Source organism: Genypterus blacodes, unplaced genomic scaffold, assembly GCF_046128005.1.
Source record: "Genypterus blacodes isolate CSIRO-AG114 ecotype Tasmania unplaced genomic scaffold, CSIRO-AGI_Gbla_v1 ptg000103l_1, whole genome shotgun sequence".
NCBI classification, from domain to species: domain Eukaryota; kingdom Metazoa; phylum Chordata; class Actinopteri; order Ophidiiformes; family Ophidiidae; genus Genypterus; species Genypterus blacodes.
In genome coordinates this window covers 809,095-825,142 of record NW_027466907.1, presented here as the reverse complement: position 1 = coordinate 825,142, position 16,048 = coordinate 809,095, and the positions used below count along the sequence as shown (strand labels likewise).

General features: G+C 46.5%; 1 protein-coding gene across 1 annotated transcript in view; it reads left to right on the top strand.

Moving 5' to 3' along the window:
- LOC143008347 (ELKS/Rab6-interacting/CAST family member 1-like) overlaps positions 1 to 16,048 on the top strand; it is a 63,637-nt gene that overhangs the window by 7,343 nt on the left and 40,246 nt on the right. The window contains exons 9-12 of the mRNA XM_076160073.1: positions 996 to 1,136; positions 2,344 to 2,484; positions 3,525 to 3,718; positions 14,962 to 15,097. Of these exons, the coding sequence (XP_076016188.1) occupies positions 996 to 1,136; positions 2,344 to 2,484; positions 3,525 to 3,718; positions 14,962 to 15,097 (612 nt within the window). The remainder of the gene's footprint in view (positions 1 to 995; positions 1,137 to 2,343; positions 2,485 to 3,524; positions 3,719 to 14,961; positions 15,098 to 16,048) is intronic.

The following is a 16,048-nucleotide window of genomic DNA, read 5'->3' as shown; positions in this document are numbered from 1 at the left end:
CAGAACCAACAATCATTGTTTGGGCTCAAGAAACAAGAATCGAACCAGCAACCGTCTGATTTACGATCTGTGAGTTATTCCCTCCGACTGATTTTAATCAGGATTTGCCCCTCGATTCTGGGAATCTAACCAACGACACACACTTATACCACAATGTGCAGCTCCGACCTGACTGCTTTGAGATGTTCAACGGATTCAAATTTATGTCGTGTCCTGAGATGGTGTGTGTGTGTGTGTGCAGAGGTGTGTGGATGTTATGTGCAATTATATTATATTTCACTCTCTCTCACACACACACACACAGAGGAAACTGGACCATTAATTGTCCGTTAACTAATTCATCGTGTCAGCTGAATGTGTCAGTCTTGGCTCAGACTTCACTCAAACAACGTTTCCCTCTACTGAGCAGGATCTGCTTTCAGATTGTTGTAGTTGTTTGTTAAACGTCATCACTGGGGGACTTGTCGGCCATGGCGGAGGTATATTCGCCTTGCTGTCTGTCCTCACTTTCTCTCATGCTTTGCTTCATTTCTCATGCGGGTTTGCCCTCTGAGTGACGCTTCAAAACTAAATTTGTTTCTTATTACTTTTGGTCAAACACACACACACACACACACACACACACACACACACACCAAGAGCGTTCTGGCTGTCCTGTATGTGTGTGTACTCAGGCTTCACCAGGCCTCTGTGTCGTTCTGTAACTGGGAACATCCATAATGTTTTAGTGGTTGTGAATATTCCGTCTGGTGCCAGAACATATTACGCGTTAAAATCACTGCTGGCTGTTAGATCCTGTCCACACTGCCATGTACATAAAGTTTAATATGACTGTTATTAGTATAGAAACTTGATATTAGGTGACTGTGAACCACTGTCGAGTGTATGAGGTGATGTTGTTCTCCATCTCTTCTTCTACCTAACTCTTTCTTTTGTCCTCTGTGTCCTTCTGCGTCTCTCCATCGTGTCTTTGTCTCCTCCCTCCGTCCACCCAGGAGCGAATCATCGATCGGTTGAAGGAGCAACGAGAGAGGGAGGACAGGGAGAGGGGGGACGAGGTGGAGACCAGCAAGAAGGAGTTGAAGGAGCTGAGGGTGAAAGTCTCCCATCTGCAGAATGACCTGGCTGACCGCGAGGTAGGACACACACACACACACACACACACACACACACACACACACACACACACACAACTAAACAACCACACACATAATGAATCCAGGTCTGTGTTGTAAGTCCGGGAAACACTTTGTCTTCTCTCCCTCACGTTGTCCATGTCCAAGGAAACGTGATTGATTTGTCACTGTTGAACAAACCTGGGATACTCCAGAGGTCACCGCACTTAACACAGGGCAGGGCAGGGTCACCTGGAAAAGATGGTGCTGGATCAGGAAGGCCAGCGGGGGGGGGGGGGGGGGGCAGCAGATAAATAAGGAGATTGGAGGCACCCCCCGCCCCCCACACACACACACACACACATGAACTCCATAAGTAAGTGTGCACAACATTGATGTGAGCACACACCACACACACTGGAAACAAAATCAAACTGAGCCTGAAACTGGAAACGGAGAGACATAAAAGAATAAATTGTCATGGGGTGGTGAAATGCAAACGTATTCTCAGAAGCAGTTCATCTATTAGGAAGCCTTTAGAACAAATTGCAGTTTAAGAATTAAATATGATGCTGTCATGAAAACTCCTCTTTGCTTCTCCTCTCTGGGACTATTCAGTTGTGATTGGGGATTGCAGGGTTCCAAAAGCTGCTCCAGCCCTGATTCATGATTTCATAAATCCATGGGAAAAGTCATGGAGGAGCAGAGCGGAGTGGAGCAGAGCAGAGCAGAGCAGAGCAGAGCAGAGCGTTCCTCTCTGCTCGGGCTAAATGCAGATGTGAGGTCGGTCTGAAAACAGCGGCGTGTACCTAACTAAATATAATCAGGTTCCTCTGACCAGTCAAACATGGAGATCCGTCGTCTGGAGTTGGTGTTGTCAGTGGAGGGTGAAATTACAGGTCTGAATGTGTCTCCGTCCCAACCGAAAGAGGAAGAGACCAGAAAAGAAAGTGAGAGAGAGAGAGAGAGAGAGAGAGAGAGAGAGAGAGAGACTCAGCTAGAAGAGTGAGAGGAGAGACGGGTCATGGGGAACGTTTGTGAAGACCAAGGGTCCCATATCAGAGTCCTCCTGCTGGGTGAAACAGGAAGGTCTTATCAGGAAAAGGAACTACTGTTCTGCCCACGAGCAAAGCATTTAACCCTGAAACACTCCCAACATCCCAGCAGGATGATCACTCTCCCTTCACTACTCTCTGCATATCACTATCTGTGCTCCTCTTCCTCCTAGACGTCAGTGTTGGACCTGAAGGAGAAGGCCTCCTCGCTGGCCTCCTCAGCCCTGAAGAAGGACAGCCGGCTGAAGAGTCTGGAGATCAACCTGGAGCAGAAGAGGGAGGAGTGTGTCAAGCTGGAGAGCCAGCTGAAGAAGGTGACGCATACCTCCGTCAAGCACAAACACCTCTCCTTTCCTTTCTTCCTCCCCTTCCTCATTTCCCCTGAACTGTTTTTCAGGAGAGGGTGACAGGCATGTCTGTGTGTGTGCGCGTATGTGTGTTCGTGTGTGCATTCTTTGACACACAGCAGCCCATATAATGGTGTGTGTGTGACGGCTTGCTGACAGCCAAACCGTCGTTTTCACAGAGCGGAGAAGACACCACACCCTGCAAATGTGTGTATGAGAGAGAGAGAGAGAGGGAGAGAGGGAGAAGGGGAGAGAGGGAGAATGAAGGTGTCGGTGTGGATCTCTGGTGTTTCTCTCATCAGTGTGTTTCTTTGTCTCTTTCTGTTACCATGGAGAGAAGAAAGACTGAAGACGTTTGTCTGTATGTGAGAGTTGACTGACGTGCTGCATGAAAGATGCTCTCTCTCTGTCTCTCTCTGTCTCTCTCTTCCCCCTCCTCTCTCTCTCCTTCCCTCTCTCTTCCCTCTTTCTGCCCTGCCCTCTCCCTCTCGCCCCCCTCTCTCTATCCAACCCGCCCCTCTCTTGCTCTCTCTCCCCCCCCCCCCCCCCCCTCTCTCTCTCTCTGTCTCTCTCTCTCTCTGTCTCTCTCTCTTCTCATTGCATTGTCAAGCTCCCAAACATTTCCTTTCCACATAAAGACCTGCAAAGACCAATGTGCTCCTCTAAAACTAAAAGGGTTCATGAAGAGTGGGACAAAACCATAGGCACACACGCACCCAAGCACACACACACACACACACTTACACAGTCTGTCCCAAAAGCAATATGTACTTCTGGGAAACACACACAGCTGTTCTAACCTCTAAGCTGGCTATAACACTCATCTTGTATTCATATTATCTCATTTCATTCTTTTTCTCTTTGGTTGTGTCAGACTGATGTTAGATGTTGAATGAGGATCTTACACTGCTCTACAAATCACCTTCATGTCTAATCCAACACATCCCCCCCTTCACACTTTGAAAGCTTAGTCTTTCTGTATTTGACCTGCTGACATTCCGTCCCAGGCTCAGTGTGCGGCTGCAGACTCGCAGGCTGGCGCCGAGCTCGCCGAGCACATCACCTGCCTGGAGCGGGAGGTGAGCCGGCACAAAGACGATGCAGGCAAGGCCCAGAGCGAGGTGGAGCGGCTGCTGGAGATCCTGAGGGAGATGGAGAACGAGAAGAACGACAAGGAGAAGAAGATCCACGACCTTGAGAGGTGAAAGAGGGGGGGCGGGATGAAGGGATTGATTGGTGGAGAAGCAGAAGAAGGAAAACTATCTAGTGAGGAGTGGGAAAATGGCAATGGCTCTCATCTTTGCCATTTTCCTCCATTCCCTTCTTCTTCTTCTTCTTCTCTAGAAAACAACTCAAGAGCTGTTGAAATGATCTTTTAATGTTAGATTATTGTTATTTATTGCTGCGTAGATTTGTGCTAATCCATTAGTTTCCCGTTTTCTCTCTCTGCTCCTCTTTCTGCTCCTATTTCTACATCATTTCATCCGCTTCTTTCATCTGTCATTACATCCCATATGTGTGTGTACGCATACATGCGTATACGAGTCTCTGTGTATGTGTGTTTGTGTATGTGTGTGTGTGTGTGTGTGTGTGTGTGTGTGGCCATCGCACCTTAGGCGACATCCCTCTGCTTCTCATTTGTGGCCTTCTCAGCAGTTGCAAAATCAAGCCCCTCCCCCTGCTGCCTCTCAGCAGCCAATGGGGGGGCTGGTGTGGGACTACCTAGGCATGTGAGTGGCTGGTGGCCCTGTCAACCAATCAATCAATCAGTTATCTGCACGACAACAGACTTTGTTCGAAAATGTATGAGATGACGAAAAGCTATGGCTCCCATGTGGAAATGTTATCTACTGTGGCTTCATACATTAATCTGGAGAAGGCTTTTACCCAGAATTCCTCCAGTGGGATTTGAACTCCCCCTCTGAGGGGGCAGCAGTAGTGCCTTGCTCCGCCTAAATACAGGGTCACAGATAAAGTAATTCCTGGGACTTGAGACTTCCCATGCTCCATGTTTTTGTTCTCTTTTCCACATGGGACTGAGCTGCTTGTGCTCACTAACATTCACCATCAGCTCCATTAACACCAGAGTTGCAGCATTGCTTCAGCTTCGTATCCAGACTGTGGCGTTCTCCTCTGGGCTCTGTGCAGTAACTGGCTCGTGTTGCGCCGTTGCACATCTGCGTGTCACTGCTGCAGTGTGACAGGCAAAACTGCTCCCTGAGTTTGGTAAATGAGGACACAGTTTGGCATCAGAGCCCCAAACGCTCTCGCCGCCTGTCAGTGATGCAACTCTTTCATCAAGCGGCTCAGCTGAAGAAGTTTTCACACTGCAGTTTATTTTACTTTCAGCCGAGGATGCTTGACTCCAGTTTAACACTCTTTCTTTTCCGCAAGGACTGGACACTTCACTCTTTACAATAATATGTAATGATTGTGTTGTTCTAACCTCTCTTTGTAATTTCTTTGATGATTAACCCCTCCTTGTGTCTGCCCGTATTGGTCACAACTCTTCTTCTAACTACCTTCCTGTCTGTCTTTCTGTCTGTACTTTGCCTGTTTGCCTGTCTACCTGCCTGCTTGCCTGTCTCTGCATCAGCCTGGATGTCTGATGTAATCTGTCTGTCTGTCTGTGTGGACAGAGAGGGCACTGGGTAGGGTTGTCAAAAGTATCCATAGATACCAATACTTTTGAGACGATACCAGTATTTATTTTCAAGAGTATTGATTCTGCAGCCTCCATATGAATGTGGCTTCAGGTTTGTATTTCAGAATACTATATTTGTACTTCACTATTTCCATGAATTGACTGTAGAATATATGACTTTTGCACCAGCTCAATAAGAATATTTGTGGTGACTGAAAATGAAGTGGAGAAAAGCTGGATAGAATTTCAATACTTCTCTAAGTGTCGTATCTAAGTTTGAACTTGTGGTATTACCGTGATATGGTAATACAGTTGTATTTATGTGTTTGTTTTTAGTTTGTTTTCCTGGGTAATGGAGGGTGTGCCTCCTATAGGGACACATACACACTCTGAATGTCTCATAGCCTGTCTGTGGCCATGAAATCTGTTTGTAGCCTCTCATTTCTAGACTATCATAAGCTGTCTGCCCCCTCTCTCTCTCTCTCTCTCTCTCTCTCTCTCTCTCTCTCTCTCTCTCTCTCTCTCTCTCTCTCTCTCTCTCTCTCTCTCTCTCTCTCTCTCTCTCTCTCCCCCTCTCTCTCCCTCTCTCCCTCTCTGACTTGTTGTTAATAGTTTTAGGGAGATGCAGTATTTCTTCTCTGTGTCTGTCTGGGCCAGTAGAAACACTAGACTATTAATAATTCAGCACCTGCTGACTTCAAACTGGTGGGTTTTAAGTGTGTGTGCGCGTGTGTCTGTGTGTGTTTCTCTGTGTGTGCGTGTGTGTATGTGTTAATTTTTTCTGCCAGCAGCCACAGATGCAGATTTATAGCAGTGTTGGGCTTGTGGGTAACATTTTAATGTAACATTATAACCTCTTAAAATCACAGGTGAAACATACATGTGGTTTTAGTCCTTACTCACATGTATTTGATATCATCCCAGTAGATTCTAATTAAATCAAGACTTTCTTTTAATTGATATTCAATATTTGGTCTCGTAGCTGTTTGAGACCAGCAGCCTGCAAGAGCAAGATTAAGACTTCAGTGAATATTTATGAGCAAAATGAGTGAAAAAAAATTTCACTGGGGTTTTGTAGAGCTTATAATAGTAGATAGTAGAGTGTACATGGATATACAATAGTTTACGTATCATGACTGTTTGCAGTTTCATTTAGGTGTAAGATGTAATTCCTGTGTAACTTAAGCTAGGTCAACTTACGGTTTAGTTAAAGCATGAACTTGGTGCGAAACAGCAAATTCATATATCTGGTTTACTCCACATTGTCGCCTTAATGACACTAGGGACTCGTTTTGGAGAAATGTGTGCATGTAAACGTTGAAAAACTGGATTTATGAGGGATGAAAACCTTCCCACTTAAAGATGATAATAGTCAGTAAGTAGGTCATTTTGAAAGCTGTAAGCACTGACCGTGTAATTTAAAGTGCAGTCAAATGGACCTTGTCCCAGGGCTGCTTGGCCCCGGGCTAACAGGTGGTGTCAAAAGAGGTTACATTAGCCCGAGGCCAACTATTAGCTCGACACCGCAGCCAAGCCTGGACCGAGAGCCAGCGGCGGGAACGTTCCTAATGAAATGTTCAGATGTGGGATAAATAACGCGAAGAATCAACCCGCTTTTCTTCCTCCTCCAGTGTAAATCCAGCTGTGATGGTACCAAGTTATTTATTTCGGTAACTAGGATGGTAATTGGAGCAGACTGAGTGACTTCACACTGGGGGGAAATGAAGCTGAAAATCCACCCCGATAGCCAAAATAAAGGATTTGGATGGAGGACTGGAAAAGAGGAAGGGAAGGAGCGGAGGTGGAGAGACAAACCGAGGGAAAACGGCGGCGAGGAAGAAGAGAAGTAGAGGGGTGTAGGCAGAGGGAGGAAGAAACAGGGAGAGGTGAGGAGAGCAGCAGGAATAGAAACGGACACAAGGCGAAGGGCTGGGTGGGAATAAACATAGGGAATGGGAGAAAAGGGAATGAGGTCTGGAAAAGATGTGGCGTTATAAACCCAAGTAATGGGAAATTAGAGAAGTTTATTGCGTGTTATATTGTTCTGTGACGGACAATTTGCTCCTGGCGCGCCGCCGTTAGCTTGGCTTGGCCGGCCAGTACAGTCTGAGCTCCGCCGGCTCTGACTCATGTGTGTGAGAACGGATCGTCGAGGTCAGCCGATCTCGGAAGTACATTTTCCTAAAATTACCGTTTTAACGTCCAAACCATCGAAGAAGAATCAATGCATCACAAAGGCTAATTGCTCGCTTGTGGCTGCGGTTCTCCTCTGTCTGTTGGGGCCATGTGAGGCCTTTTGTGGGCCACTTTCTGTCTGTCTGTCTGTCTCTCTCTCTGCCTGCCTCTCCCTGCCTGCTTGGTTGCCCGTCTACCTGTTTGCAGCGTCCCTGTCTGTCTCTACCTGTGTCTCACCTCTCCCATCGGGTCTCTTTTTGAAGCGTGATCAAGCAAGCTAACTCAGCACTCACACCTGTCTCCTGTCTCTCTCCCCCCCCCCCCCTTCCGTCTCTCTCTCTCTCTCTCTCTCTCTCTCTCTCTCTCTCTCTCTCTCTCTCCCCCCCCCCCCCCTTTTTCCTTTTATCTCTACAATGCAACACTGTCTCCAACTCTCCCCAGTCTTGCCTCAAGGTTAGTACTGCACGCCTATTCCTCTTTTACCTCTCCTTCTCCATCAACACCTCTTTTTCTGTCTTCACTGTCATCCGCAGCTTGTCCTTGTACCGTCTCTCTCTCTCTCTCTCTTTCTCTCTCTTTCTCTCTCTCTCTCTCTCTCTCTCTCTCTCTCTCTCTCTCTCTCTCTCTCCCATCACTGTCTACCTCGCCGTGTCATAACTCTGGTTTTAATCTTCCTCAGAGTGTCACAGTGTCTGTCTTCGAAGGAGGCACCTTGACTTTTGCTTCGCTCTTCGTCTCACTGTCACCCCGCTGCCACTTTGAGGAGGAAACACTGCAGTCTCTCTCGCTCTCTCTTAGCCACCCACTCACTCTTCACAATCCCATAACTCCCGGCTCGTCTTGTCGACCGGTTTCGATACCGATACTGACTTTAATATCTTCAAAACGTCCCAACGAGTCAAAAGTGCAGCAGTGCAGCAGCTAGGGCCTTAATATGTCTGTTTGGGTGTCTGTGTTTGATTCTTCTGTGAAAGAAATCAGCCCGTGTTCCCTTCCTGTCACCGGGTTTCTCATGCCGTTTATGTGGACTGGGATTCAAACCAAGACACAGTGAGCTGTTTGACAGTATTGCCATGTTTTCAGCTGTTTTTCAGCAGCTCTGTGGAGTTTTGCACTAATTGCCGCGGCCCACTGTCAGCAGCCAGATGGCAGCTCAGACTGCTTTTTTCGGTGGTTTCCTGGCCAGTGTGCCTTTTGTTTCAGTCCCGAAATTGTCTAGAGTGTCAGAAATATGTCAAGTTGTGACTGAGCGTGACACGTTTCAGTGCTCTGTTTTCCTAAAGCATGAGGCAGTTGTCATGAATTATATAGAAATTATCATGATTTCAAACCACAGCAGACTAGATTGACTCCCACAGCTGTTTTCCCTAATTCCTCCCAAAGTAAAACATCATGGAGGTTTGTGGTTCTCTCGTGTCTGCCGTGTGTGTGGGTCTCACACCTATGCATGAAGACCTCTGGACTCGCTCTTCTTCATTTTTGTCTTTTAAATATTTCAGTATACACGTGTGAGCTCTATGAAGGAGGAAATGGAATGAGATCTTGCCTTGCAGAATCCATCTGGGTAAAAACAAGAAGAATGAATTGGGTCTTTTTGGAGCAGGAACATCAAATATTGAATATTGGCCTACATCTCTTGGTCGACCACAAAATAGCCAGTTGTCGTGTGTTTCCTGCATAAATCAAGGCGTCCTGATGTTCTGTGCTCTCTGCTCTGATCATGTCTCAATGGTGCAGGCAGGCTTTGCTCCCCCGCTGCTCTTGTTCTCTGCACAACTTCTGCCATCTTGTCAGCTTTTTCATTGCTGCTCTGTTGTTTTTGTGATTCCACTCCAGAGGGAAAACGCAACAAAAGAAAGAGCCGGTTGCCGTGACGTCTTGTTTCTTCTTCTCTTGCCCTTTGTTTTTGGTGTATTTTCATCTTGTTTTTTTTCATGTTTTGATCTTGAGCTAAGGAACTCCTCATTCACTGCCAAAATGGCTGACACCAAGGTTCTGTTGCCTGAAAAGGAATTGCTTTGTTGTGTGTGTCTGTGTATGTGTGTGCTCACGCTATCCTTTGAGGTCCGTAGCACTGAGGTGGTGCAGGGATTTGTCAGCTAATGGGTGACAATATGCAGGCGCACACACACTGGCATCGTCTCACAGGCTCTATTGTACACATATTCACACACACACACACGCATGCACACACATACTGTATGCATTATCAGTACAGTGATAATAGCTACTGAAGCTCAGGGCTCTCAGTAGAACTCCCACCACATACCCCAGACGCATTTTGAAACAAATAACTTACGATTTCTTATAACGAAATGTCGAAAGTTAGACGCCAAGGAGGTTATGTGGTGTGTTTTAGCAAGATTTCTCAAACGTGGTGTGTGTGTGTGTGTGTGAGTGTGAGTCTAGTGGATAACCTGTGAAGTTTCATAGGTTTCTCGCTAATGATTTAGAACTTTCCAGAGTCACCATTGACCTTCTTCTTCTTCCACCGATTCATCTGCAACACAACCCAGAGCTCAGATCAAAGGCTGAATATGAGGCTGAAGAACAGACGTGCACATTAGAATTCTGGGACTTCACTGTCCTCCATGTCAAACAAAGACACTGCCAAGAACAACTCCCGCTCGCCGCCACAGTGCTCATACTGTTACCGTTATACAAACACTTTTCCATTTCTCCGCGCGCTCGTCTCTGATGTGCGGCTACACACTGTATGTACTGTGTGATACGCTAAGTATTCTTTTCAGAGAGGACAGATTCAATTGGAAAAGACATTTCACGCCGTCCTCTGGGTCGTATCACTGCCGTTAAGAGCATCTAGTTTGCAGTTCCCACACTGTGACAGCTTTACACACACACACACACACATAGTCAGGTCTTAGTTGCCTTCGCTCAGGTGTGTGTCAGTCACTCTCGGTACCGCCAATCAAACCAGAACACGTCCTGCAAACTCAAATTATCAGCTTACCACCAAAATAGCTCTTGTGTTACTTATCTCCTTTGCAGATTGAGGATCCCGGTGTGTAACTCCACTCATTTTGTTCCTGAAAACTGTGTTTCTCACCCCACCAACCGAGGGCAAAACACCATTATGCCCCTGATTGTTTTTTCTCTGGCGTTTTATATGTGCGGATAAATAAACTAAACCAACATTTCCTGTATTTTCAAAGGAAGCACTGAATTCTAAATGGGTAAAAGGAAATCCTTGATGTTAATGTTTGGCGAACTACGCGCAGTAAACATACACGAGGGCCCCCCGAGCATTTCTGATCAAATATTTATACAGGACTCCAAATGTAATATTAATATTACCTTAATGTGGCTCCCTGAATATCAGCAGCATGCTAATGAGGGAGGCTTAAAGTTTGTATTTTTTAGAGTTTGCGGTTTACTGAACTTTATGTGATTCAATGACTGTGTGTGTATGTGTGTGTTCATGTATTTACTAGCAGTCTTCAGTACTTTTGAAGCTTTAATGAAGGCTATTCTCTGTGTGTGTGCGCGCGCGCGTGTGTGTGTGTGTGTGTGTGTGTGTGTGTGTGTGTGTGTGTGTGTGTGTATGTGTGCGTGTGCGTGTGCGTGCGTGCGTGCGTGCGTGCGTGCGTGCGTGTGTGTTCGGTCATTTTTGAGGTTTTCTGGAGTTCAAAGTGCCGTCAACAAGCGCGTCACTGTGGATGTGTGTCAGCTCATAAAACAGGTCCGCAGTACGTGCCGCCATGTATGCACACGTGTGTGTTTCTGCGCCGCATCCATGATGATTGCGTGTGTGTGCGTGTGTGTGTGTGTGTGTGTGTGTGTGTGTGTGTGTGTGTGTGTGTGTGTGTGTGTGTGTGTGTGTGTGTGTGTGTGTGTGTGTGTGTGTGTGTGTGTGTGTGTGTGTGTGTGTGTGTGTGTGTGTGTGTGTGTGTGTGTGGTCCGACCCAAAGTTGATCTAATACAGAGCAGCTTGTGTTTGGAACAGTTGGTTTCTGCTGAAATGTAGTTCCATGATAATCACTCCCAGTTCGCTGTGTGTGTATGTGTGTGTTATTGTTTGTACTGGATCTGAGTAAAAAGTCCAGTGAAGTGAGCAGTTGTTGAAAGCGATTTGAAAGAGAGAACGACAGAAAAATGTGACATATTAAAACTGCTTCAGATGTTGCTGAGAGGAGCCACAAGGCAACACGTGCATCATGAAAGTATGTGTGCGTGCTTGTGTGTCACATCCCCAATTCAACTTTTTAAAGGCTTTATTTATGGCCTCGGTCAAGATACAGCAAGAAAGCAGGGGAGGCCTTGAATGACCTGCAGGATGGGTGGGGTTTGAACCCATGTCAAAACTCTACAATTACAAAATAATGAGTAATGCAAAAGTGTCTGCTCTCTTGCCTCCACCTCAGGGAGCTGAAAGGTCAGGGTCAGGCACAGAATAGCACTCCTGGAGCTCACTCCGGGATAAATCATGGCGTTTGATTCTACTTTATGAAACCCTGTGGGGTGATTTGATCCATCTTGGTGATTGAGGAAAATATGACAAAGGAGATATTCTTTGAATGTTTTTGTTTAATCTTCTGTTAAAACAATGAGTTCCAGGTTTCTGTGTTCTATTAAGTACTTTAGTTCTGCCTTTCTTATTGCAATATTGTTGTAAGTATATTGTAAGTTTTTATTTACCTTGCGGGTTTTCAATATTATTCCAACTCACCCAATAGAAGGTCAAGTTATGATATTTCTCTCATTTATTATATTACCAGGGCTGAGTTATGAGGTCCCCATGCAGATGATGCACAGCATCTGATAGATGTTTGCTTAAAATAGCCTGTGACCCACGCTGCCATGCTTGGAGCTGATTGAATAAAAAATACATTTAGCCATGAAGAGATAATGGAGAGGAGAGGAGGAAGAGGAGAGCCGAGGAGATTAGTGGAAGTGAGAGAGTGAGAGGAGGGGAAACCAGGGAAGAAATGGTCCATGGTCTGCTGAAAATATTTTATCCAAAGGAAAAGGGTTCTGTTGCATTTGGAGAGGAACAGAAGAAGAAGGAGCGGTGGTGAGGCGACGTGTGCTCGCCGCTCCGATGCAAACAAATGATTGCTTTTTCGTGCAAATAATTATAATGCAGTGTGCGTAAAAGCGGAGGAAGGAGCCGTGTTAGTTTTGGAGAGCCAGAAAATTCCACACGGAGTAGGAGAGGAGGGGGGGGGGGGGGCACTCATGGGGTCTGATGCAAAGCAAATGCATAGGTACACATGCAAATGATCTTCATGCGGGGGGGGGGGGAACGCGACACGGATGAGCGAGGTCTGAGGAGAATGAGTGAATGTCAGGACGAGAGAGAGAAAGAGAGAGAGAGAGGGAGGAGGTGAAAGCAGACAAGGGAAAGAGGGAGAGCGAGTGTGACTGGGAATTGAGTGCTAAGTCAATAGGAAACATTACTTGCTAAAAATCTAATCCACATACACATTCATATGCGTGCACACACACATGCACACACACATCCATACCGTATATGTAGCATGAAGGAGGGAAACCTCAGAGAGCTCTCCAGATGGTCGGAGCTTCCTGGAAATCCTCCAATAGGAACATTCCAGCCTATTTATGACCTGTTACACACACACACACACGTACGGCGCAAAATAGATTCCAAATATTCGTATAAGTTCATCCAAAGATGAAGGGAGGTGCAAAATGAAACAGAAAACCACTCAAATGAATCTCACTCCATCTGCTTCCATATGTTACATTTGAACCCAATTTAACATGCGATAGGTCTACTATACACACACACACACACACACACACACACACACCTTAACACACAGACCATTCAGCGAGCTTTGGGCCGACCAGGTGCTGTAGAGCCGTTCTGGCCGCGTCCCACGTCCAATTTTTCTTCCAGCTTACCGAGTTTCCCTGGAAGGTTTTGGAACGAGGCCCCCTGGACCTTTTAGAAAACACAGAGGATATAAGTTTACTATCCGCTGCCAATATCGTTTCTCAACTCTACTGGCGGCGATAGCGATGTAAATGCCATTTGATGGATTTTTCATTTTATTTAGGTTATTTAGCAGGTTGTGTATGGGGACGGAGAGACAGGGAAGATGAAGGAGGAGGGGGAGGGCGTCACTGGATATGGAGGCTGTAAAATACGGATATCACTCCAGATATAAACAAACTTTATATCCTGGTGAATCCAGCTGCTCCGAGCGACGCTCCATTTCTATTCAAGGAGGACCGAGATGCAAAAAGCCAAAGGTCACGCGACAATTTTTAACCTGTTTACACCTTAAGAAACAATTGCGCCATTTCCCACGAGTGCCGAACCTGGTCGCCGGTGTGAGACGGAGGTCACGCTGGATTCTCATAACTGTGTGTCTGCGTTTTACTGGCAGCTGCAGCGACAAGCGCAGAAAAATGATTTATCTGCCGGCCTGTAAAAAGTTACGATAACACCAGCACACACACGCATCCATAAACATTTGTACAGCAGAGACAGACGTCAAAACATAAACACACAGGACGATCGGATCACTAACACACACACACACTATCACACACACACACACACACGAGGACTGACTGTTATTTAGTTTGATCAATTTCTCATGTCCTTTGTCAGCAGTTTAGTTTTGTCTTGCGGCCGTCTGTGTTGGATACGTGCCGGCGTATGTGTGTGTGTCTGTGCATGCGTGTTCTCTCGCTGTGTCATGATTCAATAGCCTCGCTGGCATTAGCTGGGGTTAGTGCACATCTGTGTGTGTGTGTGTGTGTGTGTGTGTGTGTGTGTGTGTGTGTGTGTGTGTGTGTGTGTGTTGGAGAGAGAGAGAGTTTTAGCAGGCGATGGTCCTGATCAAATCAAGCTGCTCCTGATAGCTGATAGCTCTGTGACGGAGCCACAATGGCTTCCAGACAGCTTAAATAGGGATTAAAGTCTTTCTCCATTCCCAACCTTGTTACCACACACACACACACACACACACACACACACACACACACACACACACACACACACACTCATACCGTCTCCGTCATATTCCCAAGATGATGATTTAGCCTCTGCTTCCCGACACCCTGTAATCCCTCTGAGAAAGACCCTCGCACGTCCCTTTGTGGAAACATTTCAAACGTCACCTGGTGGCTGATTCATGGCTTTTCCTTCAGTTCATTAGCTGATCTTTACATTAAATCCACCCGAAGGGGATTTTTATTCCTGCGTTTTATTGCTTAGTAGGAGTAGTTAATCACTGGATCATCTTTATGGCACTAACAGGCACCTTCTCTGCTAGTGGGACACCAGACCACCCATGTCTCCACCCATGTCTCCACCCATGTCTCCAGCCTGTGTGTTTACATGCACGTTAACACCGTAAATCCCTTTGACCAGGCAAAGTTTGAAAGCAAAGCAACAGACTTTAAGCAAAGAATTAATGAAGTGTAACGTCTGAAATGTCTTCAGAACCTGAAGTGTGAACGTATATGATGTTCCTGAGGCTCATTAGTTCAAGTTCATTCATTCATAATCAATAATATGAGCATCCCATCTGACTGTTCCATCTGTGTTGTGACATGACAATGTGTGTTACCATGGTGATGCATTGCCTTAATGCTTTGCATGCTGTGTGTGTGTGTGTGTGGGTGTGTAGGCAAATGAAGGACCAGACAAAGAAGGTGGCCAACATGAAACACAAAGAGCAGGTGGAGAAGAGCAAGACCGCCCAGCTGATGGAGGAGGCCAAGAAGAGAGAGGACAACCTGAACGAGAGCTCCCAGCAGATCAAGGTACGGAGTGAGGAGGAGGAGGAGGAAGGAGGAAGGAAAAGTTTCTCTCTGGCCCTCTCTCTCTCTCCTGCTGTCTGCCTGTCCTGCGTCTGCTATCACAACAATGCTTCATGGGAACGTGACAATTGTGACAGGGAGCAGCCCGAGGCAATGTCAAACACACACACGCTCACACACACACACATGCACGCACGCACAATGCAGTGCTCACTCAGGGAGTATGTCAGAGGGGGTAACTGGAAGGCATGATTGACAGGGAGAGCAGATGGAAACAAGAGCAGAGGAGGAAGAGGAGAGCTGTGAAATGTTTGTGGAGGCGAGGAGGAGGAGATGGTGACATGCGAGAGGTGATTAGAGGAAGAGTAAGTGACCCACACACAAGTTTGGAGTAAATGCTGTGGGTTTAAATGCTCCTGTGGTGTGAGAGAGATTCCTAATTATCTGCTGGGGTGTCAAGCGACCACAAGATGAGCAGCCACTTCCCTTTCTCTCTCTCTCTCTCTCTCTCTCTTCCTGTCTCTTCCTCTCCCCACTCCTCCTCCTCTCTGTATTTATGTGTGGTGAAGATTGCGATTGTGGTTTTCCTCTTATTCCTTGTGTTCCCTCAGAATGCAGGTTTTCTATCCACCTCTCCCTTTCGTAACCTCCCCTTCACCGTCCTCCTCCTCTTCCTCCCCCCCCTCCTCTTCCAGCAATCATTTATGTTACTGACCTTTCTGATTAGAGGCAGATGACGGTCCGTGTATATGTGTGTGTGTGTGTCAGTAAATGAGAGCTAAGATTGATCTTTGGTTTAGGGAGTTGGACACTGTCGTGTGTGTGTGTGTGTGTGTGTCAGCATGTGGTTAGGAGATGAGCACTCATACTTATGAGACCACAATGATTTACAACCAAAACTTGTGTGTGGAGTGTGTGTGTGTGTCACTTCCCAGCCATTATATATAGTCAGAC